Source organism: Streptopelia decaocto (assembly GCF_964273445.1).
Source record: "Streptopelia decaocto genome assembly, chromosome: 1".
In the NCBI taxonomy this organism is placed as follows: domain Eukaryota; kingdom Metazoa; phylum Chordata; class Aves; order Columbiformes; family Columbidae; genus Streptopelia; species Streptopelia decaocto.
Genome location: NC_138663.1, coordinates 70,356,744 through 70,384,700, shown reverse-complemented (window position 1 = coordinate 70,384,700; position 27,957 = coordinate 70,356,744). Strand labels below are relative to the sequence as shown.

General features: G+C 37.4%; 1 protein-coding gene across 5 annotated transcripts in view; it reads left to right on the top strand.

Annotated features, from left to right (window-relative positions):
* The window catches only part of CCDC91 (coiled-coil domain containing 91), a 138,476-nt gene that overhangs the window by 41,163 nt on the left and 69,356 nt on the right, over positions 1-27,957 (top strand). For all 5 annotated transcript variants that reach the window (XR_014183169.1, XM_082043743.1, XM_082043740.1 and 2 more), the window contains exon 7: positions 20,375-20,452. Coding sequence is in view for 4 of the 5 variants with exons in the window: in XM_082043743.1 (XP_081899869.1) it covers positions 20,375-20,452 (78 nt within the window). In the remaining variant the exon portion in view is untranslated. The remainder of the gene's footprint in view (positions 1-20,374; positions 20,453-27,957) is intronic.

Here is a 27,957-nt window from a genome sequence, read left to right as displayed (position 1 = left end):
CTTGAACCGAGGGGTCCAAAACTGGACACAATGTTCCAGATGTGGTCTCACCAGGGCAGAGTAGAGGGGGAGGAGAACCTCTCTCGACCTACTAACCACTGCCCTTCTAATACACCCCAGAATGCCATTGGCCTTCCTGGCCACAAGAGCCCAGTGCTGGCTCATGGTCATTCTGCTGTCCACCAGGACCACCAGGTCCCTTTCCCCTACACTGCTCTCTAATAGGTCATTCCCCAACTTATACTGGCAAAATTAGTACTTCTATTTAGTAGGTGATGGTCTCTTATTTCCAAATCAGAGAAGAAACATTGAATTTGAGAAGGGAAAATAGTGCCTGAGTTCTAGCACTCTTAGTAGGAATTTAAGTCTTTGGACAGATAATTTAGCTGATAAGACTTCTGATGTTCAGTCTATCTACAGACAACTATTTTTTGATGATTCACTAAGAATGGGATCATACTTTTCCTCTGCTATTTCTTTATTTACCACACAGTTGTACTTAAAGTAATACTGCACTGCTGCTGGAAAACTTTAGTTGTGGTTATACACATTTTTTCCCATCATCATCCCCTTCTGGAAGTTAAGTGGGCTGTTTTTTCTAAGAACAATGTAGTTGATGTGGTGTCATAATTCTTTTTGAAATAAGCTGGTTTGGTTCGTTTTGCAATTGACATCTGTTCTTCTCACTTAAGAAATCCATCCTTGTTTTGAAAGCACCAAAAATGTGTTCTTTTGGAACCCTTTGTTTCTGTTCTGCTTTTTTTTTTTTTAGCAAATGTATTGTAATTTTTATTGAAAAAATGACTTTAATGTGCTTCTTTTATTTAGCAGGTGGGGAGTATAATTTTGCCTCTAGTATGAATACTTCCCAGTGTTTGAGAGAAGAACAAACTGGGCTCTCTAAGTTCCCTAGCCTCTGTTTTGTTGTTGATATAAGACTGCTGTCAATTTCTAGCCAGCACTAGACCTATAGTATGTGATGGATTAGCTGTCCATAATGTGAAGATTCTCAGTGGCTGAATCCTGAGGACATGAGAGAAATCTGAAATGCTTATCTTGTATAATAGGCCTGTTCATGTTGGCAACAGGAAGGTGTCAAAGTTTGTGTATTTGGAATGAGCACACACGATCACAGACAGAAACCTGCCCATTCTGGAAGACCCCTGTATTATGCTTTTAATGTACATAAGCAATCCTGGCCTTGTATGAACATTAATTTCCTAAAGTAATTTCAAGAAGCAATCTTGCAGTTGGATGTCTAACAAAACAAGCTCTTGGAAGCACTTGCAGTTGAAGTGACAGGGTGAAATGGTCATGTTTCCTAATGCTAGTTGGCCATATGCTGATTACATTTTGTATCCTGTATTGGAAGGTATAACTTTCTCTGGAGGAAGTATTCCCTGTGTGTTAATACTCCAGTAAATGTAGTGTATGTTTGGAAAGCAGCTCTGTGTTCCTCCTGGGTTAGCTGCTCCTGCTTCCACCTCCTCTACAGTTCCATTTTATGCCAGAGTTTAGTGAGGGTTAGTTAAACCATACGGGCCTCCTGCTGTCCTGCCGCCTTTGCTTGACTTTCTGCTTATCACAATGGACCATCCTTGAGCTTGGAGGAGGTAATCCTTAAATAGCAAACAGCTCTCTTGGAACCCTCTTTCTAGGGTTGTGTCTCATGGAATTCTTCCAGGCAGACCCACACAGAGACCAGAGTCTTCTCTCCTGAAGTCCAGTGTCATGATCCTGCTTTTTCCCCTGCTGCTTTGCCTCCCCTGAACTCCATCATCTCATGGTCACTGCAGCAAAGAAAGGCTGCCGCTGATCTTCACGTCTCCAAACAGTCCTGTGATTTTAAGTATCAGGTCTAGCAGAGTGCCTCAGGGATTGCTCCTCAGTCACCTGTGTTACGAAGTTGTTATCATTGTGCTCCAGGAGTCTTCTGGATTGCTTATGCCCTGCTGTGTTGTCTCTTCAGCAGATACTGGGGTGGATAACGTCCCTCCCGAGGACCAGGACTTGTGAACGTGGGGCTTCTTCCTCTTGTATGAAGAATGCCTCATCTACATCATCTTCCTGTAGACCATCTGGTCTCTAGCAGGCAGATGCAGCAATGTCTGCTGTGCTCATCTGCCTGCTACTCCCAACCAGTAAGTTCTTGACTGATCACCTACCCCAAAACAGAGCTCCATGCATTCCATATCCTCTCTTGCATAAAAGGCAACACCCTGTATTCTCCTTCCCGTTCTTTCCTTCCAGAAGAATACATTTATGATTCTGGAAAAGGTGTTCTGCAGTAGATTGGAAACAAGTCTTGGTGCTTTTTGTGGCTGGAGTACTAGAAAATGTATGTTTTTGTACAAAACTAATATATGACTTACATCCTGTTAAATACCATCTTCTAAGAAAATATTTAGGTTGGTTTTAGGTGCAGACATAGAGGAGACAGAATGCTAATAATGAAAAATAGGTGTGAAAAAAGTAATCTACTGTACCTGCAACTAAATTTATAAAAGAGATTCCAGGAAACTTCACAGGTCACAGTGGGGTTTAAAATTATGGAACACTGAAAATGGGGGATTTCAGAAGAGGCACTTTCACAGATAGCAATGCATCTTTTTGCTGAAGTGTTTAAGGTATTTATGGATATGGCAACAATCCCTTGCCCACCTCTTTTTCAAGTGTGTGCCAGATACCTCGCGTTTATTTCTTCACCTTTTAGATTTTTTTTTTTATGTTACTGTACGTACTCTTCTTTCAGACACTCATTTTTATCCAAAGTCTCTATTTTATTAATAATTTCAGAGCTGTTTATCTTTCAGCCTGTTTTTTTTCCCCAGTTTTGGTGTCTTCTTTTCTCTAAATTATTTTTCCACAGTATGAGGAAAAATAACTTCTTTCTTTTAGGAAAAAGATTCTGTTCCCTTGCCTCTATGAATTATTTTATTGTCTTGTTTCAGAACAGTTAATTAGAAGAGTGCATGTAACACTAAGCATGCTAATTTTGTTCTAAAATTATGCTCTGCTTAAATATGTGTCTGTAACATTATTGTGTTGTTACTTAACAACTTTGAATGCCTAATTTGCTGTGTACTGTAGTATTCAGCTGGTGTCACATATTACGTGCCTCCTTTGGATGTCTAATTTTAAAGGTATGCAAGAAATTGTGCTTAGACAATTTTCATTTTTCTAGTGTGTAAGTATGTGCAAGTAAAAATATTTTTTTGGAACTGAAATTCCTGTCCTGACTGCTTTCCAACTGGCCCTGACCTGTCTTATGCCAGTGTATCCTAGATTTATTTCTATATATTGACTAATCTATATTCAGTGTATTACAAGGCTGTCACAGCTACTGCACTTCTCCATTTGTGCATTCACAGTGAATGTGTTCAGGATGATTCCTCTTTTTCTCTTTTTCTATTTAACATGGAAGTTCTGATTGTGACAGTTGTGAAATGTCCAAATATATTTAATACTGATAAACTAGAGCTCTTTACCGCCAAGCTTGTCTCATCAAGGTTTTCACTGGATCTAGCTTTTGTAGAAATAGTATCTTGTTGGATTATTGGTGGTATAGTGGAAATGTGCAAAATGTACTCAAAATTAAGAAACTCACGTCAACTAGAACTTGGATAATTATACTGTTAAGGCAATGTTTCTAGGTCTATTATCTGTCACTTGGCATGCACTTTCTTAAAAAATGTGGGGAACAGTACCAAAGCAACTCCATGCCTCTGTATCCACTTGAGCCCTGTTTGTATTCAGTGCAAAGCATCTGATACAGTGTAATTATTGTGAGTACTTGACCATTACTAAAATACTAAATCTTGGCCAATATTAATGAACAGTAGTTAATACTTTTAACAGCTTTTTTTTTTTTTTTTTTTTTTTTAATTTCATGCTTCTATACTTGGGAGAAATAAAATGCATAGCAAATATTAGGGTGACATTTTTGGAAAAATTTTGACAGATTGTCTATTCGTTACCTTTTAAATGCTAAATCATTTTATTAGGTTGGTGAAAAAGCAATTGTGGTTTTGGGCCATGAATTTTAGATAATTCTAACTAGGCTCAAACACATCATTTTTAATCAAAATAGGAACCAGTAAAATCAACACATTTTTGCCAATGAGAAATAAGTTTGTTTATTCCTGTAGCATGAAAAACCATGCTTTGGAATTTGACAAACTCTTAGAAAGTATTTTCTGCATCCTGCTGGTTGTGGAAGTGTTTTCCCTGCAAAAGTTGTCAAGATGCTTGAAGAAGTGGCAGTCAGTTGGCGAGAGGTCAGGGGGATATGGCAGATGAGGCAAAATTTCGTAGACCAATTTGTTCAACATTTGAAGCGTTGTTTGTGCGACGTGTGGTTGGGCAATAACGTGGAGAGGAATTGGACCCTTTCTGTTGACCAACGCTGGGTGCAGGTGTTGCAGTTTTTGGTGCATCTCATTGATTTGCTGGGCACACTTTTCAGATGTAACAGTTTTGCTGGTATTCAGAACACTGTAGTGAATCAGAGCAGCAACAGATCACCAAACAGTGACTGTGACCTTTTTTTGGTGCAAGTTTGGCTTTGGGAAGTGCTTTGGAGGTTCTTTTCGGCCCAACCACTGAGCTCATTGTCGCATACAATACACTTTTTGTCACATGTCACAATCCAATTGAGAGATGGTTTGTTGTTGCGTAGAAGAAGAGAACATGACACTTCAAAACTATGATTTTATTTTCTGTCAGTTCATGAGGCACCCACTAACTGAGCTTTTTCACCTTTCCAATTTGCTTCAAATGCCGAATGACTGTAGATTAGTCAATCTTGAGTTCTTTGGCAACTTCTCGCATGGTTGTAGGAGGATTAAAATGATGTATAATATAAGCACGTTTTTTTAAGAATATATTCCAATATAAAACAGAAAATTTCAACCATGTGAAAACTGCAGTTCCATTTGCACCAACCTGATATTTGGTTCATATTTAACTAGGAATGGCTGCAGAATACAGTTTACTACATTGGTGAAAATTGTATTTCCTGACTAACCTATTAGTTAAAGACCTTTACATTTACTTCTTCAATGTATATTAAATTTTATTTATATATATTACACATATGGTGTTGGAACTTGTTCGTAATTTGAAAGGTTTTTCTTGGCTAAAGGTTTATCATTTAAAAATAACTGATAGTAATGAAAACTAGAACATCTGTTCTTAAATGTGAAGGATGTTGAGATAAAACAGACTTTCCAAATCCCATGCAATTCCTTAAAAATAAACCTATCACTTAAATGTATTGCTAGACAGACAATATTTAGGGTTTAGGTATACAAATTTAAGGATTCTCAAGCAAATGATTGTTTAGGGTAATTAATGTTAATTTCCAGAAATAAATACCATAATGAAATTTAATTTATAATATAAAAATTCAAGTCTCATTAATGCTTAAAAAAATAAGCCAAGATAGTGTGATATAGGACTGAGATAAATTTTGAATTTCTTTGTGTACTGTAATATGTTCTATGTGTTAAGAATAATTTCAACTAGTAATTCTTCTCTTAAGGTAGTTCCTGTTTATGTAGAGGGAACAACCCAATTTCCTATGCTAAGTTTTCAAAAGGCTGAGGGTACAGTCTGAATTTTGAGACAAGTATATAGAAAGAAGCAAGTGTGTCATTGAAAAGCAAATTTCCATTCATCTGCTAGGTAAAAGTTTGGAATAAGGCTAGGTAACTTCAGGGAAGCTAAGAAGGAAGAGCATAGTTTGAGCTCATAAGCAAGAAGGAATGAAAAATATTCTGGACATCCTTTATATGCAAGCTGTATAACAATAGTACTTTTTGATTGAAGAGCCTTCTCGTTAGTGGTAAATAAGAAAAGGAGATGCCCATTTCCATCTTCATGAACTATAAACCATAATTTCAGGCAGTGTTTCAGTTTGCCTGCTTTTGTGGCACTATTTTACGATTTTTTTTTTAGTAAATAAAACACACCCCAAGAAAACAAAAATCAGAAACAACTCTTTGTACTATTTAATAACTACTATTTAAAACTCATAAGAAGATATCATTATTACAGTTCTGTGATAGAGTAATTTTTATAATTACATTTTAAAATAAGAAGACACTTGATGCTTGTTTCCATTAAGGAATATTAAGTCTCATGCTTTCTATTTTTATGTAGCAGTTGCAATTTTCAGTGAGGTTTTTAATAATGACTTGTGCTAACATTTAGGCTTGAACACAAGAAAACTGTAATAGATTATCATGAAATTAGCTACTTATAGGGAGGTTTCGCTCTTCTTCCTTCCTTCTGAGTTTTCCAGTGTTTATCTGGTATTTTTCCAATATTATCATTTGCATCGGGTCTACTTCATTCAGGAACTTCCCCCTTGTAAGTAGTGACAAAATAAATTTGGTCACCAGAAGAGAATAATGCCTGGATTTCCTATGGAGTGTGATCATGTCTCTGCCAGCTGGGAATTCCAACACCTGCACAGAACCCCCTGGTTACCAGCCAGAAAGCAGCTGCAGGCAGCTGGCGTGCTGAGAAGTTGCTTCAGTGAATGGGACTTGGACCCATTGCTTATGAAGATTCATTTTAGCTATGTATCACTTTGCCACATTCAGTGTTATTGTTTTAAGCTACATTAAGCAGGTCTTAGATATCTTATACTGTTGTTATTTGCTAAAAATACGGTGGCAGTGTTAACTGAGGAAAATTGTTCAGGGTTTTATGATATTCAGCCAAAAATGCAGTGGACATCTTGCATGCAAGGAGAAGGAGGATTTTGTAGCTGTCCTGTAATGAAGACTGCAGGAGAGTCTGAAGAGATCTCATATTTTGCATAATACTTTATTGAGATAGTTCTTGATGGATAAGGTCTAGTGCAGGGGTGTCAAACTCAATTTCACCGGTGGCCACATCAGCCTCGCGGCTGCCTTCAAAGGGCCGAATGTAATTTTAGGACTGTATAAATGTAGGAGTAGTTACATTTGTACAGTCCTAAAATTATATTCGGCCCTTTGAAGGCAGCCATGAGGCTGATGTGGCCCCTGGTGAAAATGAGTTTGACACCTTTGGTCTAGAGGAACTTGCCCCCTTTCTTATATCCAAGTTGTCTGTCTTTGCTTGCACATACTTTTGAGAACTGAGTGTTTATTAAATAAAAATAGCAGCTCTTTGAGGCGTTGCAATTCCTATGACAGTATTTCATAAACTTTCAACACATTCCTATTCTATCACTACCAATTAACTTACCTTGTCAGATACCAATCTCTGCCATAGCTGATGAATCTTCCCTTGCACAATAGACACCCAACAGTATTTTTTTAAGGAAGAAACAATTTTTTTTTTTTTTTTTTATATTTTGTATTTTTAATCTCTGCTGCACTACTTTAAGTTTATAAATATGGCCTCCAGTCTTTAAATATCTTTACATATGCTTAATAAATCTGCATGCATCCAGTTGAGGAAGGCTGTATTTCAGCAGGATTTCCTTTCACTTTTGAAAAGGCCTTTAGCCAAGAGCCTTACCTTAAGCAATATTTGTGCCTCTCTGAAGAGGGGAGCTGATCAGAACAAGAATGTGTCTTGATTGTGGTTTTTCTTATCTGGATTAGCCAATTCGTGGGAGGCCTGATGTGGTGTGAAATATCAAGAAGTTTCAAACAAAGTTAATTACAGCTAAAGCATTCCGTCAAATTCAGTCCTAATGCTACAGCTTTTTAAAATCTGTTTAGATTTTGATTTGTCTTTTACAACAAGGTAAGTATGGGCTGGTTTCTGCATCCCTGTGGATTGGCTTGTACAAAGGAACCGTGGGACTCTCGAAAGGGGCAGCATATGTATGGTCTGAGTTTGTAGACTTAGAAAAAGTGATATTTATGTCCAAATGAGAGTCATTTTGCTTCTCCCTCTCACTTCTTCAGCAATAGGAGGGTTCTTGCTGTTATTGTTTTGCTTTGGGGTGGTCATTTTTTTGTTTTGGTTTGGTTTTAACTGTAACATATTGAATAGATTAAAGAAGTGACCTGTGGAGTTACTGTTGTCCAATTAAAAAAATTCAAAGTGAAAATGAAGGTTTTACCATTGTTGGAGGGAAAAGAGGGGTAGAGTGTATTTTAGAAACAATATAATGGCAAAAAAACATTTAGAGGGTGAATGACTGTTAGATACAGTAAGGGAAAAGTCAATCACTGCTTCAAAGGTGTGCACTTGCAAGTCTTGGATGGGAGTGCGGTTCTCAAATGAAGACAATGGAAAAATGAAAGACTCTAAGAAGACAAAACAATAAATGCATGTTGATTCTGTTCAGGTTACTTTATCTCTGCTCCTTGTTTGGGCAGGAGAGAAGTTGCTAGGCAGTTAGTTTTGTTTATTTGTTTTTCCCAGTTCTTTCCTTGTTGAAGGCTTTCGGTAGGGGGAAATTCTTTGCATATCCATATACAGATTCAACTGAAGTAAATAAAAGCTTCAGCTGAAGGCCAGATTTGACTTAATTTTTTTTCTTGCCTAACATTTTCCCTAAATTCATGTTTCATCCTTCAATTAATACTCTATTATTTTGCTTTCAAAAAGACTGATTCCTGTTAACAAAAGAAATGGTATTGTTTCTCAAGGAATCTTTCTCACAATTTCTTTTTTTTTTAAGTGTTGATATAATCAAGATTGAGAAATAAATGGAGTGTATACTATTAATAAGCCACGTCCCTGTCAACATTCTTGAGTTGTATTCCTCTTAGAGTATCTTTTGAAAAGCAGGGGTATATGTCTATTTTTGTTGTTTTCACTATAGATTTAGAATTTTCAATATTCATCTCTATGTATCCATTTGCATTTTGTGGTCAACTTCTATAATAGTAACATTTTTAAGAAATGGATTGCATGACATAACTTAATGATCTGTAGTTTTTAAAATCTAGCAGATCTATGTGTTTTTCAACTTGCAATTAAATTAAAAAAACAAAAACAAACCACACACACTAAAACCAAACCAACCAAACAAAACCACACCAAAACCACAAAAAACCCCAACCGCCTCCCAACAACAAAAACAAAAAAGAAACAACCAAACAAAAACCTGAACAAAAGCAAACAAAAGAAACGCAGTTAACACCCAACATTATAATAGCTTTTAGTTACCTATGACTTAATGAGGTATCAGTCATTGCTGTGTTTTTCAGAATGTTACATCTGATTGGTTCTGGCTTAAATAAAAAAAAAAAAAAGTTAGGTTTTTGTGATTTAAGAGTCTGCTTAGAGGAAGAGAATAGATTAAATGTATCATCCTTTTGATACATTTAGATTTTACACCCACCTCACCCTCAGAAATGGTAACTTTTATCTTCTCGAGTAAGTAGTTTTGCTTTTAGTTCAATGACATCAGTGTTTCACAACAAGTACCTTAGGTAAATAAGTACATGCATGTTATAGTTTTCACATGGGAATGCTCGTTATGTGTGTAGGCCTGTATCTAGGCTCTAAAGTATGAGGGCTTTTTTGTGAGTGTTTTGGTGGTGTGTGTTTTTTACAAACACTGTACAACTTGAACTTCATTGATGACAGACAGCTAGACTTTGTCATCATCTTTGCTAATCAAGCCAAAGTTCTTAGACACAGAGTTAGGAACTAAATACTGTCATCTCTTTATGCCCATCTTATGTGTTGTTAGTAAAGGAAAGGAAGCAAGACTAGATTTCGTCTTTCATATATGAGTTTAACATTTATTTATTTTTAGGAAGTGTGATTTTAGTCACCTCAAAGGTGGGAGGTGGTAAAACAAGTAACCAAAACCAGACTTCCACTCATCCAGCAACACAAAAATTGAATAGATTTTCAGGGGCCCATGTCAAATGTACGTAAGCAAATACATACAAACTGGGAAGAAAGCAGGAGGAGCTAGAGCTCCATGTGCAGAGGATGACCTATGACATTGTTGAAATAACTATGATGTGTTTGGGTACTCTGTATAGCTAGATCTCTAGTATGGATGGTCATTAGGAAGGCAGGGAGGAAGAAGAGGTGAGGTTGGCAGCTTCAGACCACAGAAATCAGAAGAGCAGACTGGTTTGGTTAGGTGACGAGTGAGCTGGCTGTCACTGTGAGAGAATTCTGCGTCAACTCAGAGACTGAGGGAAGTCTCTGATTATTGGAAAAAGACAAGAAGGATGATGTATGGATCCAGACTTGCCAGCCTTTTGGTCCTTGGGAAAATCATGGTTCAAGTGCTCTTGGCGGCCATTTCTTGGCCCATGAAGAAGGTGATTGGGAATAGCCAGCATGGATTTGCCAAAAGATAAATTATTCCTAAACAACCTGATTGCCTTCTGTGATGAAACACCTAGACTGTGGATGAGAGGAACACAATTGACACTGTATATCTTGACCTCAGCCTGGAGAAGAGGAAGCTTAGGGGGAACCTGATAGCAGATGTCCAGTGCATACAAGGTTGTCAGAAAAATGAAGCCGGGCATGTTCTACAGAGATCTATAGCAGGAGGACAAGTAGTCATACATTGAAGCGCTGGAAGTTGCAGCTTGGTGTAAGGAAAAGAAAATATTTTTATGATGAAGATAAGCATTGGGGTGTTTATCCAGCGAGGTTGTGAAATCCTGATCCTTGGAGGATTTCTGTGTCTGTCTGGACAAGAATCTGAACAATCTGGTCTGAATTCCGTGTTGGTCTTGCTTTCAGGAGGCGGTTCAACTACGTGACCTCCAGAGATCCCTTCCAACCTTAATGATTGTGTGATTTTGTGATTTAATACTCTGGTCATAAACTGAGAAAAATAAATAGCCCACTCCCAGTCACTAAAGTCATAATGCAAATCCAGAGGATACTCCCCAGGCTGAATTATTTGGAATATTTTACTCTAATCTGGCCTACCTCATTGCCAGCAAAAAGACATTAGCAGTTAAGGGCAGGGCCAGGAATGCCTGAACCAAAAATCTGATTAATGCAGTATTTTAAATGTTACACAGAATATCAGTTACTGTAAACTTAAATCACTCTTGTATGGAATATAATATTTTTGGTGTCTTTAAAGATATCTGCCTTGTTAGAATAGGAGCTCACACTATGCAACATATCTATTATCCTATGTGAGGTTTTACAGAAGCAAAATATAGTCATTCAGAATGTGCAATTGCATAGGTAGTTCCCTAAGTTACACAAGAAGAAGTGAGAATGACTTGTTATAAAGTATGTGCATCTGCAATTTGAGTACCTTTTTCTGGACTGTGGAAGATGCTTCCTTCTAGCTGGAATTTTTCTGAGGTTAGGCAACAAACCTTTTCCTTCAGAAACCATAGTAATACTATTGTATCTTAAAATGAGGCAGAAGTTAGTTCTGCTTTCTTGATTTACTTTTTTCTTGTCTTTGGAGAGGGTCTTGTGTCTCTTTTGACTGTCATTTTTTTTGTGGTTTGTTTGTTTGTGTTTTCCCCCTACATGCTTAGATTATTTATGAATTTGTCAGGTAGGTAAAACAAATAACAAATGATTTAATCTAGAAGTTTACAATTTGATAGTAGTTCTCTGAATGCAAGGAAAATGTTGGAGTAAGTTGCATATGTAGTTTGCATTATGGGTTGAGCAATATGGTCTAACTGTGAAGTCTTTGATTTTATTTTATAAACATCTTTTCTCTTGAGCAACAAGGTCAGAAGAAGCTTATCTTGCAGATCATCAGTGGAGCAAGTCTAGATAAGGCTTTGCTGTTGTCTTCTTCAGTACTTTTTTTTCTTGGCATTTGTATTATTCCAAGCTCCTTGTTTTGATGCTCAGTTTCCCAAACTGTTGTTCATTCTGTCCTGGTATCTAAATTCTTGTCATCTTTCTATTGTATAAGTACAACAGCTAGATGAAAAGATACTTATTTGTCTCTCTGGTTGTCCTGCAAGTTCTGTCATTTTTGTTCAACTTGAACATCATACCCTTCATGTGTTATGTTCAGGGAACAAACAGACAAAAAAAGCATTTGTGTTAGAGCTGCTTTTCTTGTACTTTCATGGGAAAATAAGGCGTTGATCAGCTGGTTTTCAGATAGTATGTCTGATCTGGAATGTTTTTAGTGTTCAAAAATGTATTTACAAATCAGGAAGGAAGGCACGATTGGAAGAAGAGGTAAGTATATCACCATTGTTTTATTCCTGGGCTTTGTAACAAGAGGCAGCCAAATAAAATAGTTTAGATACTGCAAATGAAAAGGAGATCCAAATATAAAGATCTAACTTTTTCTGATGATATTGTAGTAAATAGCATTGTTTACATTATAGTTTAGCTTATTTTCTATACTGCAAAAACAAGGAAGGAAACAAACAATTTGTTCTTTTGTTACACTGGAAAAATTTCAAAGATATGTTAATCTTAGAGTCTTTACATGCAATGGTGCCATGAGTTGTTACTTTGTATCCTCTAGAATTAAATCTTAGAAAGTTTTTATTCATGCCTAAGTAGAATTTCTGCGTGCATGCTTTTGAAGCTATTGGACTGAGTGTCAAGTTTCTTTGTTTTCTTAAACATATATGAAAAGACTAAGGCTGTCCTCTAGGAATGTATATGAACATCATTATGTGTTATTACAAGTCTATGAAAATTCATTATGCATTATTTCAATTAGTTGTTTTTCTAAACATATGTTGATGACTTCTCAAAGGTTAACAAAGCTGCAGAGGCAAATGTTACCGATTTAGTTCAATTATAGTTTTGTTAATATAAATGGTGGTTCTGATTACTATTCACTGTGAAATTTGAAGTTTCGTATATTTGAAACTAGGAATAAAAGAATAAATATTGAAAAAACATATATGCTGTAGTGAACTGTAGGCAATGAGTCCTTTGGAAGAGTTTACCTGTGATAGGTCCATAAATATGCAGCAGTCCACTGTTTGCTTTGTAATACATCTTTGTAGTGCTTTCTGTGGAAAAGTTTTGAGGAAAAACAAGTAGCCTCATGATTAATACATTTAAGATTAGGACTGGATAAATATGATTGTGGTTCACAGAATGGTAGAGGTTGGAGTGGACCTCTGGAGGCATCTACTCCAACCCCTATCTCAAGCAGGGCTATCTAGAGCCAGTTGCCCAGGACTGTGTCCAAATGGCTTTTGAATATCTCCAAGAAGGGAGACTCCACTACCCCTCTGGACAACCTGTGCCAGTGCTTGATCACCCTCACCATAAAAAAGTGTTTCCTCATGTTCAGATGGAACCTCCTGTGTTTCAGTTTGTGTCCATTGCCTCTTGTCATTTGCACCACTGAAGAGAACCAGGCTCCATCCTCTTTGCACCTTCCCTTTAGGGATTTATATACATTTATAAGATCCCCCTGAGCCTTATATTCTCCAGAGTAAACAGTCCCTACTCTCTGAGTCTCTCTTTGTATGAAAGATTCTTCAGTTCCATCATGATCTTTGTGACCCTTTGTTGGACTCCAGTTTGGTTTCCAGCATGTCTGTATGTTTTTGTACTGGGGAGCCCAGACCTTGACACGGTACTCCAAGTGTGGCCTCACCAGTGCTGAGTAGAGGGGGAGTATCACCTCCCTTGACCTGGGGGCAGTACTTTGCCTCATGTAGCCCAGGGTACTGTTGGCCACCTTTGTGGTGAAGGCACATTGCTGGCTCTTGTTCAACTTCTTGTCCACTGGGACCTGTCAGGTCCTTTTCTATGAAGCTCTTTCCAGCTGGGTGTCCCCCAGCATATGCTGGTGCATGGGGTTGTTCCTCCCCAGGTACAGGACTTTGCACTTCCCTTCACTGAATTTCACAAGGTTCCTGCCAGCTGATGTCTTCAGCCTCATAAGTTCCCATGGATGGCAGCTCAACTGTCTGACATACGAGCTACTCCTCCCAGTTTTGTGACACTTGCAAACTTGGTGGGCCTACATACTGCCTCATCATCCAGGTCATTAATGAAGGTATTAAACAGGATCAGCCCCAGAATTTACCTCTGGAGTGCACCACTAGTTTCTGACCTCAAGCTATAGACTTCATACCGCTGATTGCCACCCTCTGGGCCTCGCAGGTCAGCCAGTTTTCAGTCCACCTCACTTTTTGCTTATCCAGCCCTCACTTCAACAGCTTCTCTGTGAGGCTCTTAGGTGAGACATTGTCAAAGACCTTACTGGAGTTTTGGTAGATAATGTTCCTGCTCTCCTCTCGGTGAAGCCATGCTGATTGCTTATGACTTTCTTGTCCTTCCTGTGCCCTAAGATAGCTTCTAGGATTAGCTGCTCCATCACCTTCCCAAATACTGAGGTGAAGCTAACCAGCCTGTAGTTCCTTGGGTCTTTCTTCCTGCTGTTTTTGAAGACAAGAGTGTAATTTTCTTATCTCCAGTCCTCAGGTACTTCTCCCAATTGCCATGGTTAGTTTAAGAGTACTGAGGGGGGCCTTGCAATGACATCAGCCAGCTCCCTCAGCATTTGTGGATGCATCTCATCAGGCCTCATGGACTTAATTATTTCTAGTTTGCTAAAGTATTTCCTGACATGATCGCCTTCTGCTAAGGGTAATTAATCCTTGCTCCAGACTTTTCCCTGGTCGCTGGGATTCCTGGAGGCTGGTCTTGGTAGTAAAGGCTTTCAGTACCTCAGCCTTTTTATATGTCCTATGTGACAAGGTCCACCATCTTCTTCAGTAGTGGGCCCTACATTTTCCCTAGCCTTCTTTTTGTCTTCTTATAGAAGCCCAGCTTAATTTTGACATCCCTTGCCAGATTCAATTCCAGCTGGGCTTTGGCTTTCCTAACCTCATCCCTGCATGCTCGGACGATGTCTCTGCATTCTTCGTGGGCTACCTGTTCTTGCTTCCAACCTGTGTATACTTCCTGTTTGTTTTTCAGTTTTGCCAGGGGCTCCTTGTTCACCCACACAGGCTTCCTGGCAGTTTTACTTGACTCTATAGTCATTGTCTTGGTCCAATCTTCTGCAGTCTTTTTTTGTCCCTCTGCAGTCTGCAGGTCAGTTTCCTATCTAGAGGGAGAAGGAGAACTCTCCTTGTTTAGTTTTTTCATATAAATTTTATATAATAATGTAGTATACTGTAGTAGAGTAACACATAAATACTAATATATTTTAAAATATATATAGTATATAGAAATGTGTTGGGTATTATTACTGACTTCAGCATCAGTGGCTATTGATGACAGCTGGCAATCCTTTGCAAGTTAATATTTTGTTCTTTATGAACAGTGGTGGAATTTAATTTATTCTGAAGATTGATGCTCTTGAGATAAAAGACATGAGAATGTCCTAATGAAGATAATAATTCCTTTCATGGTTACTGTGTTTAATGGAAGCATTCTCTTTCATCAACTTCCCTGGGATTGTTCTCCTGTTTGCACTTTCTTCTTTGCTTTCTCTGGCTATTATATCCTGTCATTTAGATTTCATACAGAAGTAGGAAGTCATCAGTGGCACAAGATGCCCTGGCACAGTTATAGCTCTCTCTCAAAGAGGTAACTATCTATATGATGTTTTAGAAACCTGAAGGCAGTCAGAGGCAGCTTTGTGAGCCAAATGTACTGTGCTATTCACCATATTGTACAGTTTTGCTAGCAAAATGTATACTAATACTAAGAACACTTATTGTTAATTAACAGGTTGTTCTAAATGTGAGTTAGCTCTTGTTTTTCTTGTTTAATGTCCTCAGTGGAGAATCTCTGTATTTACAACCTGTAGAACAAACGAGCTGTAACTCTGTAGAGAACAACTGTAGTTGTTCTTCACACAATATTGATGTCTTAAATGTGATAGGGTAGAGATCCATCTTACACACTGCAAATAATTGAAGAATTTACTTACATGTGTCATGTGAACTATAGTTATGTTTCAGTTTTTGGCATGTACAGACTCTTCCATGCTATTTCCTTTACATAGTTTTTCACATTTAATCAGTCATAATGTCTCCCAGCAGACTGGTCCACTCACACTCCCTCAGCTCTGGCTCAGCTCACTGTATTCAGAAGTTGCTTGTGAAAGTTTGTTCACTACCTCACTTTGTTATTCACTTCAAAGTCTTCTGTTGTTGTATACTTCAGGTAATAATGATATTTACTTATATAAAATAAATGATAGTATCTCCTTGGGTCTGGTGGTGAGCTTGAGATTGTGCACTTTGTATGTTCTTTTGGTTGTGCAGGGAAATCTGAAATCTTTCTTTCCTTCCTATAAAAATGTTTGGTCTTATCATTAGGTTTTCAGCTGGATCCTTTCACTAGGATGTTGGTGATATGACCAAAGTAAAAACATTTGCTTTGCTATAGACCTGTGTCTTAGTTCTATAGAGTTCACATTCTTATTTCACATGAATAGTAATAGTGACCAATCTGTATTTTATATACAATAGCACACTCTAGTGTGTATATTAATTAGCCTTTATAGACCGATTCTCATCATGTTTAACCCAATTTTCCAGTATTTCTGTTCTGTTGTATTCAGTATGTTGTTTTTTCTGTAGAGAAAAGTATAGACTTCCGTGAATTGGAGGAAATCTATATCTACAAATGAGAAGTTACTAGTTTCTTAACAAAATCATTAAGATACTAGATGTTATTTATTATCTTTTAAGGTGATACTTTGAAAGAACAAAAACTGATAACTTTTGTGGAGGGGAAAATCTTGATGTAATGGAGGAATTTAATCCAATGTGAAGAGTCTTAATGATGTAATTGTGTACAGCAAGACTCTGTAAGGTGGAGTTGAAATTTGTATTCTACTTTAGTTGCCTGCAGGGAACTACAGTTTGCCATTTTGCATTACTACAGAAATTAGGAGTGAAGAGAGTACATGCTTGGACTTGCAGCTATTCTGCAGATACCATAGCCTTACGGAAGACGGGCAGTCAGCATCAACTCAGATAACTGGCTCTCACGTTACATATAATACTATGACACTGCTCACAGGTGTTACTGAAACATTTGTACAGTTAAAACGTGAGTGCTTTCTGTTAACTTACCATTTTATTAGCAAGTTTTTCCTGACTTTTTAAAACAGGGTTTGTGAATAAGTGATGTAAAATGTAAAAAGCACATAAAATACAGGGTTTTATTTTATGGCTCATATTTGGTTATTTGTAAAAGTGGACAAAAATTTGGGATCTTATCCTAAAATTGATTTTATTTCATCTATCATTTTTCCCACATATAAATGTGATCTCATAGTGTTTCTTTGCAGTACTGGATTTTGCTTTATCTGTGTATTACTGCTCTGATCTTCTTTAATGTTATAAATTGTGATTATTTATAATGTCATAAAAATAGGGAGTATTACATTAAATTTTTTTCCTTTGATCACAAGATAAAAATCAGTGGGGAAAAAATACCCGTGGAGAAAATGTCATTAATTCAGTAGGCGTGATATTAATATAAATTAATTTCTTCAGTTACTTTAAAAACTTTAGAGCTTTTGGGTGTTAGTTATCATAGAATGTCCTGAGTTGGAAGGGACCCACAAGGATCAATGAGTCCAACTCCTGTCCCTGCACATGACAACCCCACAGTTCACACCATGTGTCTGAGGGTGTTGTCCAGTTTCTTCTTGAACACTGTCAGGCTTGGGGCCATGAGTGCCTCCCTGGGGAGCCTGTTCCAGTGCTCCCCCACCCTCTGGGGCAAGAACCTTTTCCTAATGTCCAACCTAAACCTCCCCTGGCACATCTTCCTGACATTCCCTTGGGTTCTGTCATTGGTCACCAAAGAGATCAGTGCCTGCCTCTCCTCCTGCCATTGTGAGGAAGCTGTAGCTGCCATGAGGTCTCCCCTCAATCTCTTCTTCTCCAAGCTTCTCCAAGTTATGCCTGCTGTAGAACTTAGATTGTGAAATTATTATGGTGTTTACCTGTTGGAGAATGGCCAAGAGAGAAAGGGCATGAGACCCTCTCTACGGAGAGGATCTCTTCTAGTTAGCATGAGTAGGCCTCAGTTAGCATGAGCTGAGCAAGGATAAGTGAGAAGGTATTGCCTGAGAAAGGCCTGGACAAACAAGTCTCAGGAGGCAGCACCTGAGAAAGGCCTGGATAAACAAGTCTCAGGAGGCAGCTCCAAGATAACAAGGGAATTCACATACCAGGGGGGCCACAGAAGGGGATGGACTCATTATGTATGTTGGGATGGGCTCATTACGTATGCTATCAAATCGGTGCTTGACGAGTAGGCATAATTAATAGAACCACTATAAAGGTCTGTGCTCTGTATCAATAAACTGAAGCATGTTTATCATCCGCATCGGATGGCCGCATTTCTTCCTCCGTCGCCATCGGCCCGAACCCATGCCGGGGTCTTGACCCCCGACATTTACCGTTGTGGGCTAATTATTATAAAAAGATATGTAGACATTTACTTCCTTTTCAAGTGGCTGTGTTTGGTGTCCCTAATTGGCAAGTCTCTTCTTTTGATGCTGGTTTTGATACATGTTAGATGCACTGACACAAAGTAATTTTTCTAAGCATCCAGTTTTGATAATGACAGGAATTGCAATAGCTTTGAATCAGATGAGAAGTGAGACAAGTACCTTTTCTTCCTTTCCTGTACATGCTTTCATTTATTGCTGTTATAGTATGTGTGACACATGCAGGAATGCTGGAGTGGAAAGTTAGCAGGGAATCTGTGCAGACTCTGTGGGTGGCATGCACTTTCCCCCAACAATTCAATACAGCCTGCCTCTTTAAAAGTTAGTAGAAAAATATATCAACTTAAGGGCAAGTAAATATAATGAAATAAAGTAAGTCTGACAGGACACATCAGTGAACAGGACATATCATTTCTCATTCTTTTGTAACTTATTATACAGTGGTGCCTCTTCAGCATGTGTCACCTCCTTTTCTGGCAATACTCCAAAATCTTTACCCTCTGGCCAGTCTGCGATCACTTCTAAGATCAGTTGCATGATGGCTACAGGAGACCTTCCCTTTGAACATCCAGCCCAACACTGGCAGTCAAGGTGCCAGGAGGAGCTGTGCTTCAGTACCAACCACTTCAAAAGCAGCTTGAGCCCCTTAATATGCTGCCAATATCTCATTTTCAGTTTGAGTGTAGCAGACCTTGGGTCCTCTGTATTCCCGACTCCAAAATCGCAGGGGTCAACCTCGAGTCTCCCCAGGTGTTTTCTGCCACAGGCTCCAGGTAGGGCCATTCTCCCCAGCTGTGATGTAGAGCACATTTTTTAACATCTTGTCCTGCCTAGGCTGGCCCAAGAGCTATGGCGTGGACTATCTCTGGCTTAATCTGTTCAAAGGCTTCCTGTTGCTCAGGGCCCCACTCAGAATCATTCTTTTTCCAGGTCACTTGATAGAGAGTCTGATTGTGAGGGGACTTGCTTCTGGGTCAGCCATCCTGGCAGTGTAGAAATTACCCCATCTTAGCCAACCCAGCACAATGATGTTATATGTCCTTTTATAATAAAATTGAACCTGCTTTGTTAGACACTAGGTTTCACTTATTGCAAACATAAAGATCTTAGAAAACATGGAATTTTATTAATTAATTTCAATTTGAATTCTATCTTAAAAGCAATAAATATATAATGTAAGTTGTGTCTGGTTTTGCCCTGTAATCACTACAAGGTAAGTTTTGTGGTGAATGGCTGCTTTCTGCACCAGTTTTCTAAGGTGATTTAAAGCACGTGTGACTTGCTGTACTAGCTGATTTAAGAACAGATCTCTGAAGCAAAGAAGGAGGGAGGAGGGAAAGTTTTTCATCTTTTTGCTAGTTGGTTATTTGAAGCAGTAGTGCTGCTCATTGGTAAGCAGGAAATGCTGATGGGAATCTAATGAGGTGTCCTCATTGAAGACACAGAGAGCAAACAACAGGCAAGCGTTTTATGCTAAAAGCAAAAATATTAGAATGTTCTTATTCATGTTATTTTTAAATAATAGTGTGAATAAAATAAAAGTAAACTGTAGAGCTCTATTTGAAAAACATATTCAAAATGTCTTATGCAAGAACACTTTCCTGGGAACCTTAAGAATAAAAAAAGATAAAAAAGGATTTGCTCTACTGAGGAAGCTGAATCTCATACTAGTCCATGTCAACATTTTTATTAATATACGCAGTGAATAACATTTACAAAGAGAGTGATTTGGATGTCCTGCCATTCACAGGTATGCTGAGAAACTAGAAAAATCAGGGTAACAAAGAAAATTTTAAAAACATTTGGAGAACCATTTAGCGTTATCTGGGGACTAATAAAATAAAATTAAGAAATAAAGAAAATAAGCTTAATACTAGGACCAACTTCAATTTAGCTTATATATAGTGTTTAAAAGGCCAAGACGTGTGCATTTCTTCATGAAAGATATAAAAAATGAGGAAAATAATTTGTCTTTACTCTCCTAATTACATTTTTTATGTCAAGTGCCAATGTTATATATAATCTTTCCATTCTTTTGTACAGGAAAAGCATAAACAGGAATTAGAAGACATGAGAAAAGCTGGACATGAAGCCTTGAGCATTATTGTTGAAGAATTCAAGGTAAATGAATTGCCAAGATAATGTAATTTCTATACATTTTCTATAAATAATATTCTTGTAATAGTGTATAATAAGTTTATACTACAGGCAGCTGTCTTTAGTACTGCTTGTTCTGATTGCTCAACCTCTTTCACTTTAAGACTGTCTTTTCTGCTGCTTCTAATTTAGACTGCTTGGCCTGAAATTCTGCATGACATGTTTTTCTCACTCTGCATTTTGGGAGATTTCAGATAAGTAGGTTAACCATTTTCAGTAATGAAACTTAAAACCACAACAAAACAAAAATGCTGGGAACACAAATCTGACAATGTAGTTAGTGAAGGGGAAATTCAAATTCTAACTGCTCAGCAACAGCAATTCATGACCAAGGAAAGATCTGGGACAAGGCTTGTAAGTCCAACTTCAGAATGGTTTAAATTTGCGGGAAGCAGCAATGCCAAAGACAAAAGGACTTCATGTGAGAGAGTGAGGTTTGCCTTGGTAATGAGGTAAGAAATGTTGCAGTGTTGTCTTGTAGCAATCCATCCTGGAATGTGAGTGCTCAGGGGCCACTTTTGGTAAACAGAGTTGAGGCTGGGGGATGAACTGAACATTGGGCTAAGGTGCCCCATGCCAGTGCTCATATGATTGGTGCTGGTGCGAGTGTATATAAGGAGTTGTCTCATGTTGCATCTTTGAAGACTCCTTGTGGGGCTACTTATGGAGGTAGGACTGTCCAGTCCATTGTTCATTAAATGTGTTTAGGTTTAAGCACAAATATGTTCGATTTACTTCAAGGGGTGTGATAAAAATTCCTCAGCGTTAGTTGGGTTTTGAATGGAGCTGTCAAGGTAAAAAGGGCAGGACTGGGGTTGGGTCTTCTGATTTGACTAATATGCTGAAAACTTGAGACTAGGATCTACCAGTCAAGAGGCCTTTGTTAGAGAGGGTAGGCAGGTTTGTTTGTTTTCAGTGAATACCCAAAACTTACTCGCAATGTATGTTTCTTCCTGGTGATGTCAGGATATGCAGCTCTAGGAGAGCTATCTGTCCAGATTCCAAGTCTGCTGCAAAATTTGGGATCTTAATGTTATGCAAAGGTTTGGTTTTTGTTTTTTTATTTTCTTTTTTTTTTTGTAATTAGCTTCTATGGGGCATGTTCCTCACATATAAGGTAGGCCTGCAAAGTCTCAAGTCTGGGAGAGCATCACTCTGTAGGGGACATCCAGGAGAATGCTCTAGGGAGACCTCATTGCAGCCTTTCAGTACTTAAAAGGAGCCTATAAGAAAGATGGGGACAGACTTCTTAGCAGAGCCTGTTGCCGTAGGATAAGTGGTAATGCTTTTAAACTAAAGGAGGGAGATTCAGGCTAGGCAGGAGGAAGATATTTTTCACAATGAGGGTGGTAAAGCACTGGTACAGGTTGCCCAGAGAGGTGGTAGATGCCCCATCCCTGGCAGTGTTCAAGGCCAGGCTGACTGAGGCTCTGAGCAACCTCATCTAATTGAAGATGTCCCTGCTTATTGCAGGGAGGTGGGACTAGATGACCTTTGAGGTCCCTTCCAACCCAAACTATTCTCTGATTTTATGATGATGCCTTTAGGACCCTCTGCTTGAAAGCAGCCCATGTCGTAGACTGCAGAAAAGTATAAAGTAATTGTAGTCATCTGTTTGCAACAACTCATAATAAGAACGCCTATTAATAATTTTGCTAATAACTGTTAGTAATGCTCTAGCTAATATTGAAATTGGACTATCTGTAGAAATATGTCTGTTTCCATCAATACAACTTAAACTAATTTCATCTAAAGGGAACCTATCCAGAAAACAGTTTCAGAAGTTTCCATTCCTGAGAAAAGTTAAGCATGACTGCTGATGATATCTGATTACTCCATACCTCCCTCATTTCACTTCTGGAGAATTTTTGTCTTTCTTTTCCTTACTTCTTTGGAGACCACTTTGCAGTAGAAGTTCTCACATGGGAGTTTTCTTCAGACAGTCCCACTTCGGACGGGCCACTGAACATGTTGCGTAATAGCATTTTTCATTTCTGGTCTGTGCTAGATGTGCGTAATGTATCTGTCCTCTTCCGTGTGAACTTATATTTCGTAAAATCCAGTGAGCTATTGGTAATTGCTGTATTTACATTTTCTCCTATTATTTTAGAAAATATAAACAAATTGTGAAATGCAACAATTTTGTAGTGTTGAATGTAAGTTCTGTATCTTTTCTAGATATAATTTTTCAACATTTTAATGCTGTTGTGTGAGCTAAAGAAGAGTTTGCATGAATTATTTGTCCCTTTTAAGGAATAATTTCTTCATGTGTAGTTGGAGGAAGGAATATACTCATGTACCATATTGATTTTTGAAAACTATTTCACCAGTCAACTGGAGATTGGAAGATCTGATAATGCCATCTGACAAAAGAAGATTTATGTTTATCAGTTTCTATGATTTGACAGAAAATATTAGGGATTTAATTCAATACTCCGATTCTAAACAATATTAATATTTAGCATCTCATTTCTCATAGACTGTTTATATTCAAGTTATATAAAGGCATTATTTAATACCATGGAACTATGGCATGAATATACTTCATACAAGTCTTCCTGTTGCCTCATGTGGTTAATTGCCATATTTTGGTCAATGAGATCACAGTAGTCTGAGGAGAAATAACATCAGGTATGCCAGCCTCTGAGTAAAATACTGCAACCAACCTTGTCTACAAACATGCAGTGAGTTATTCTTCAGGGTAGCAGGAAAAATAAAGTTTGTTAGGTTTAAAACAATCAAGCTTTTTTTGGTTGGTTGCTTATCGCTTAAATAACTTTTTAGTAACCATTTATCATGTATAAAAAAAAATGAATACCAGTGAATCATCAGATAATTCAGTGAAAGCAAAAACTGTTCTGTAGTTTTGTTTGAGAAAATAATCTCATGGATTTTTTTAAATGTTAATTCATGGTTAATATTTTAACATGGATTAGGGTTATTGGAGTCTCCTACTCTGGAGACATTCAAAACCCGACTGGACACATTCCTGTGTAACCTCATCCAGGTGTTCCTGCTCTGGCAGAGGGATTGGACGAGATGATCTTTTGAGGTCCCTTCCAATCCCTAACATTCTGTCATTCTGTGATTCTGTGAAATGTGTTTTTGTAGGTATAAAGTAATATTTTACATTTTGGGGACTACTCATACCTTTAGGAATTTATTATGTTTATCAAACATGTTGGCAATTAGTAGTCGGATAACAAAATAAGGAGTCCTACATATGTTAATAGCATTTGTTTACAAATGTAAGGTAAATCTGATTAGTCTTTTGAGTGAAATACAGAATTGTGGAATTCACTGACTCTCTTAATTCACTCATGATAATCTATGATTAATTTTGTGCTAAAATATGTCTCATTTAGCATTTAAGACTGTGCTACATTAATACGTATCATTTATTTCCATTTTCATTAGATTTTGTAAGTACTGTGTAGTTAATCCCCAGTTTACCTGGATTGTGGAAATTCACCTAAGCAAGTCTACTGAATTATTTAAAAGGCATACATATGAAGGAAAATCTAATGATGAATACACTCCTATTACACATTCCTTGGGTTCTGATAAAATGAACTGATGCAGGTTATTCCAATCAAGTGTATGTCCATGGCTGAAGTTAGGTTCTGTTGCAGTCATGACTGCTGTAATTATAACTAATCCTCTCTGATACCAGCCAGTTACAATTTTGTAATGTCACGCTAAGCAGAGTGGTATCATGAATGAATATAATGCCCAACATTGGTTGTTTAAGTATAGCTATGTACAGAGCTCATAGGAGAGCAATGAAGCTGATGAGGGGTCTAGAGCACAAGTCTGATGAGGAGCAGCTGAGGGAACTGGGGCTGTTTAACCTGGAGAAAAGGAGGCTGAAGGGAGACCTTGTCGCTGTCTACAACTACGTGAAAGGAGGTTGTAGCACGGAGGGTGTTGGTCTCTTCTCCCAAGTAGCAAGTGAATAGGACAAGAGGAAATGGCCTCAGGTTGTGCCAGAGGAGGTTTATATTGGATATTAGGAAAAAAAATCTTCATGTTGTCAGGCATTGGCACAGGCTGCCCAGGGAAGTGGTGGAGTCACCATCCCTGGGGGTGTTTAAAAGGGTTTTAGACAAGGTTCTTAGGGACATGGTTTAGTGCTAGAGTTTGGTCATGATTGGACTCGATCATCCTGAGGGTCTCTTCCAACCTAAATGATTCTATGATTATATGATTCTATATCAACTATTCATCATTGGTCCCGGAAAATAACTTGTAGAATCCATCAAACCCCAAATCCATTAAATAAGGTATTGAACCTCGGGGTTGAACAACAATGGAAAAGAGTTGACTACTTGCCTTTTCTGTTTTTCCAACATAGATAAGTCTTCCTACTGATTGATTTGTCAAAGTGCCTTTCCTGTGGTATGCAAAAGAAAAGGGAGTTGCCATTTTTTCACTTCTGTCTACAAGGTTGCCAAGTTAGTAACCAAATGCTTGCATTTTTCTTACATTTAGAGCAAATTATTACTCCTTGCAGACTTACTGCAGCAGACTTTTCTGTTGTTTCATCTTTATATGCTTGGAAATGGGTTACACTTTCTGATAACCACTCTCCTGTACTTGTGGAATTATTTGTTGTAAAAGGGACAATATTTCTTTACATTGACCTTTCTTTAGTATGAAAGGCAGACCAGGCACTCAAGTTTAAAAACCAAATCCTCTCAGTTCCTACCCGTGTTATGATTGGTATTTTTTAATAAGGCAACAGTGTCAAAAATTGGGCCTATGCAAGAAGTCAAATACTGAATGATCTCATTTCAAGGACCTCTGTACACCAAAGCACCTGGAGTTATTGCAGTTGTCTTTGGAATATTAGCTTGCTAAATGTGCTGGGAAAGCCATTAACAAGGACCATTAGACACTTTGTAGCACAAACCCTCAAAAACTTTGGCCATTGTTGAGCATCTCACATTCTTATCTTCCTTTCAATAAATAAATCACAACATAGTAATGAAATTTGTATTAAAAAACATGGGAAAACAAATTAAGAATGAACTTAGTGTTCTGTGTAGGCCAAGTTTCCCCATCTTGTGTTTACCTAATTTTGTTTAATTTCTGTCTTTCATCTCATTATTTTTTGAAACTTTTATCCCTGGTAATTAACTACGGTAAATAAAAGTAAATGTAGATCTTGGAAGTGATGCTTGTGGGATCGTGTCACATTTTAAGATACGTACTACAAGCAACATAAGGATTTTTCCTCTGCTTGTTTAATCAAGCTTTTGTTCTGAAATTGTCATAGTTCTGTAAATAGACCAGTTAAGATTTTTAATCTGTTTTGTTTATTCTTCTCACCATATAAAATATCCAGTAATGTAAGCTTTAAAAAATATGAGGTTACAGGCAGGTGTATTTATTTGATGGTATTTATTTACTTAGATTATTTCATGCAATTATTAGTCTTCTAAAAGACAGCTTTTGTGAATCAGATATGTGTTTCTTTTTATGGAAATTAATTTCCCCAGCCCTTCCTGATACAATTTTGTGTATCAGTTTTCAGTGTTAAATGGTTGGGTTATTTTAGCTTTCCAGAATGTAAGAACAGACAGATTTGCAAAGTACGGGATATGTTGGGGCCATCAGATTGTCTTTCAAAAATATTTGTGTCAATAATAGACCTCTGAACTGAAAGGTTACCCTCTAATAAACAAAGGAAAATTTAAAAGATCTAATTACAAAAGAAGTTAATCTAGAGTCAGCATATCTTTTTTTAGACGTAGTTTATCCCTAGTGAGGAGGAAAAACTCTTGAAATGTGTCCAGTTCTCAGCTCCTTAAAACACCACCTTAGTTTATTAAGTTTCCTAGATGACATACTGACTCAGAAAGGCCTGACATATGAATAAAATGATAAATTCAAAAGTTGTTGCAAGGGCTTGTATTTTCCTTCCAAGTACTACACTTGTCTAGTTGCACTAGAATTCAAGTGGGCCTTGAATATAATACACTATTGTTTTTTGTCATGAAAAGCTGATGGTTGTAAAAGTTGAGATTCCTTATTATTTTTTTAGTATAGGAGTACTCATGTACAATGGTGATGCTACTACAAGAATCCCTCTACCGAATTCTGGTAGAAAAAGGTATAATCAAGTTTCAATCTTCTGAAACTCTATCAAAAATATTTTCTTATTGATTAAAGCATCTTGGTATTGTAACAGTAATTGCAAAAATTACAAGATATCCCTCCCTCCCTTTTTAGTAAGGATGATTTTTTATATGTGGTTCTGACTATAGAACAATATATACAGTGTTAAGTATTATAATAATTGAGAGATTTGATTAAGAGTGCGTTTGCAGTTTATCTCTGGCAGAACAGTGTTTTGTAGAAAATTAGTAATTTAAACTCACGTGCCAGTAAAACTGATATATAAATAAACTGAGAATAGTATTCAAACTGTAAGCAGTCCACCATTACTGGTATACCAAAAGCAGTTGCAAATGAAACTGAAGTTGTTATACCACTTTACAAAAAACGCATTGCCCTATTCTTGTGTTTTATTTAAATGTCTTTTATGTTTTGTCTTTGAAACACCTGACTGTAATTCAGTTAACACTGGAAACAGGACAGTGCTTAGTGAAACCATGAACCTTCTTCGTACTCTCATGCACATCAAAATGTGTTGACCTTTTGTAAAGAGTAACTTGTGAGAAGAATTTTCCACAGGAAATACTTTTTGACTTGATATGTAAAATTTCACAGCACAAGCTCTGTTTAAAGCTTTGGTAGCACACTATGACTACGAGTGGAAACAATTCAGGAAATTCAACTCAACTTTTTGTTTTATTTCATTTACAACCTACTGCATTGTAAATTGCAAGTTGACTCTGACTTAACAGGAGCTTATTTGCTTTCATTTTTAATATTCACTTGTACCAAAAAAAATATATATCTATCTTCCGTAGCACCTAGATGTGTATGTCTCATTTTCACTTAAATGGAGGCTCACCTGAAAATAGCCTGATTGTGAAAATGCACAGTATCTCGGGCTGAAGTGGTTAAGTTGGATTCTGTTGAAAAAGGCATTTGTGGAAATCTTTTAAATAGTTTTCTTTATATTGTATGTGTACTAGCTTATAACTGAGTTACAACACGACCAGTCAAATAGTATGTATTATTGAATTAATATATCTTCTCAAAGCGTCAGGAAAGGATTTTGATTGTGTCCTTTGCTCTGTTTAATAATTCAACAATCAGTTAATTATATTTTGCCTTTAAGTAGTAGAAATTAATTAGTGGTGGAGACAGGATGCTGAATTAGATGAATCACTGTCTAATGCTATGAAGCATAGAATTTCTTAGCTGCTATTGCTGAAATTAATACTGCTATTTAATATAATTCACAAGTTTGAAGTAGGATGGTAACTTTACTTTTCACTAGGTAATGTTATTTTTAAAGATGACTGGCTTGGGCCATCCTGGTTCAGCAGTTTTGA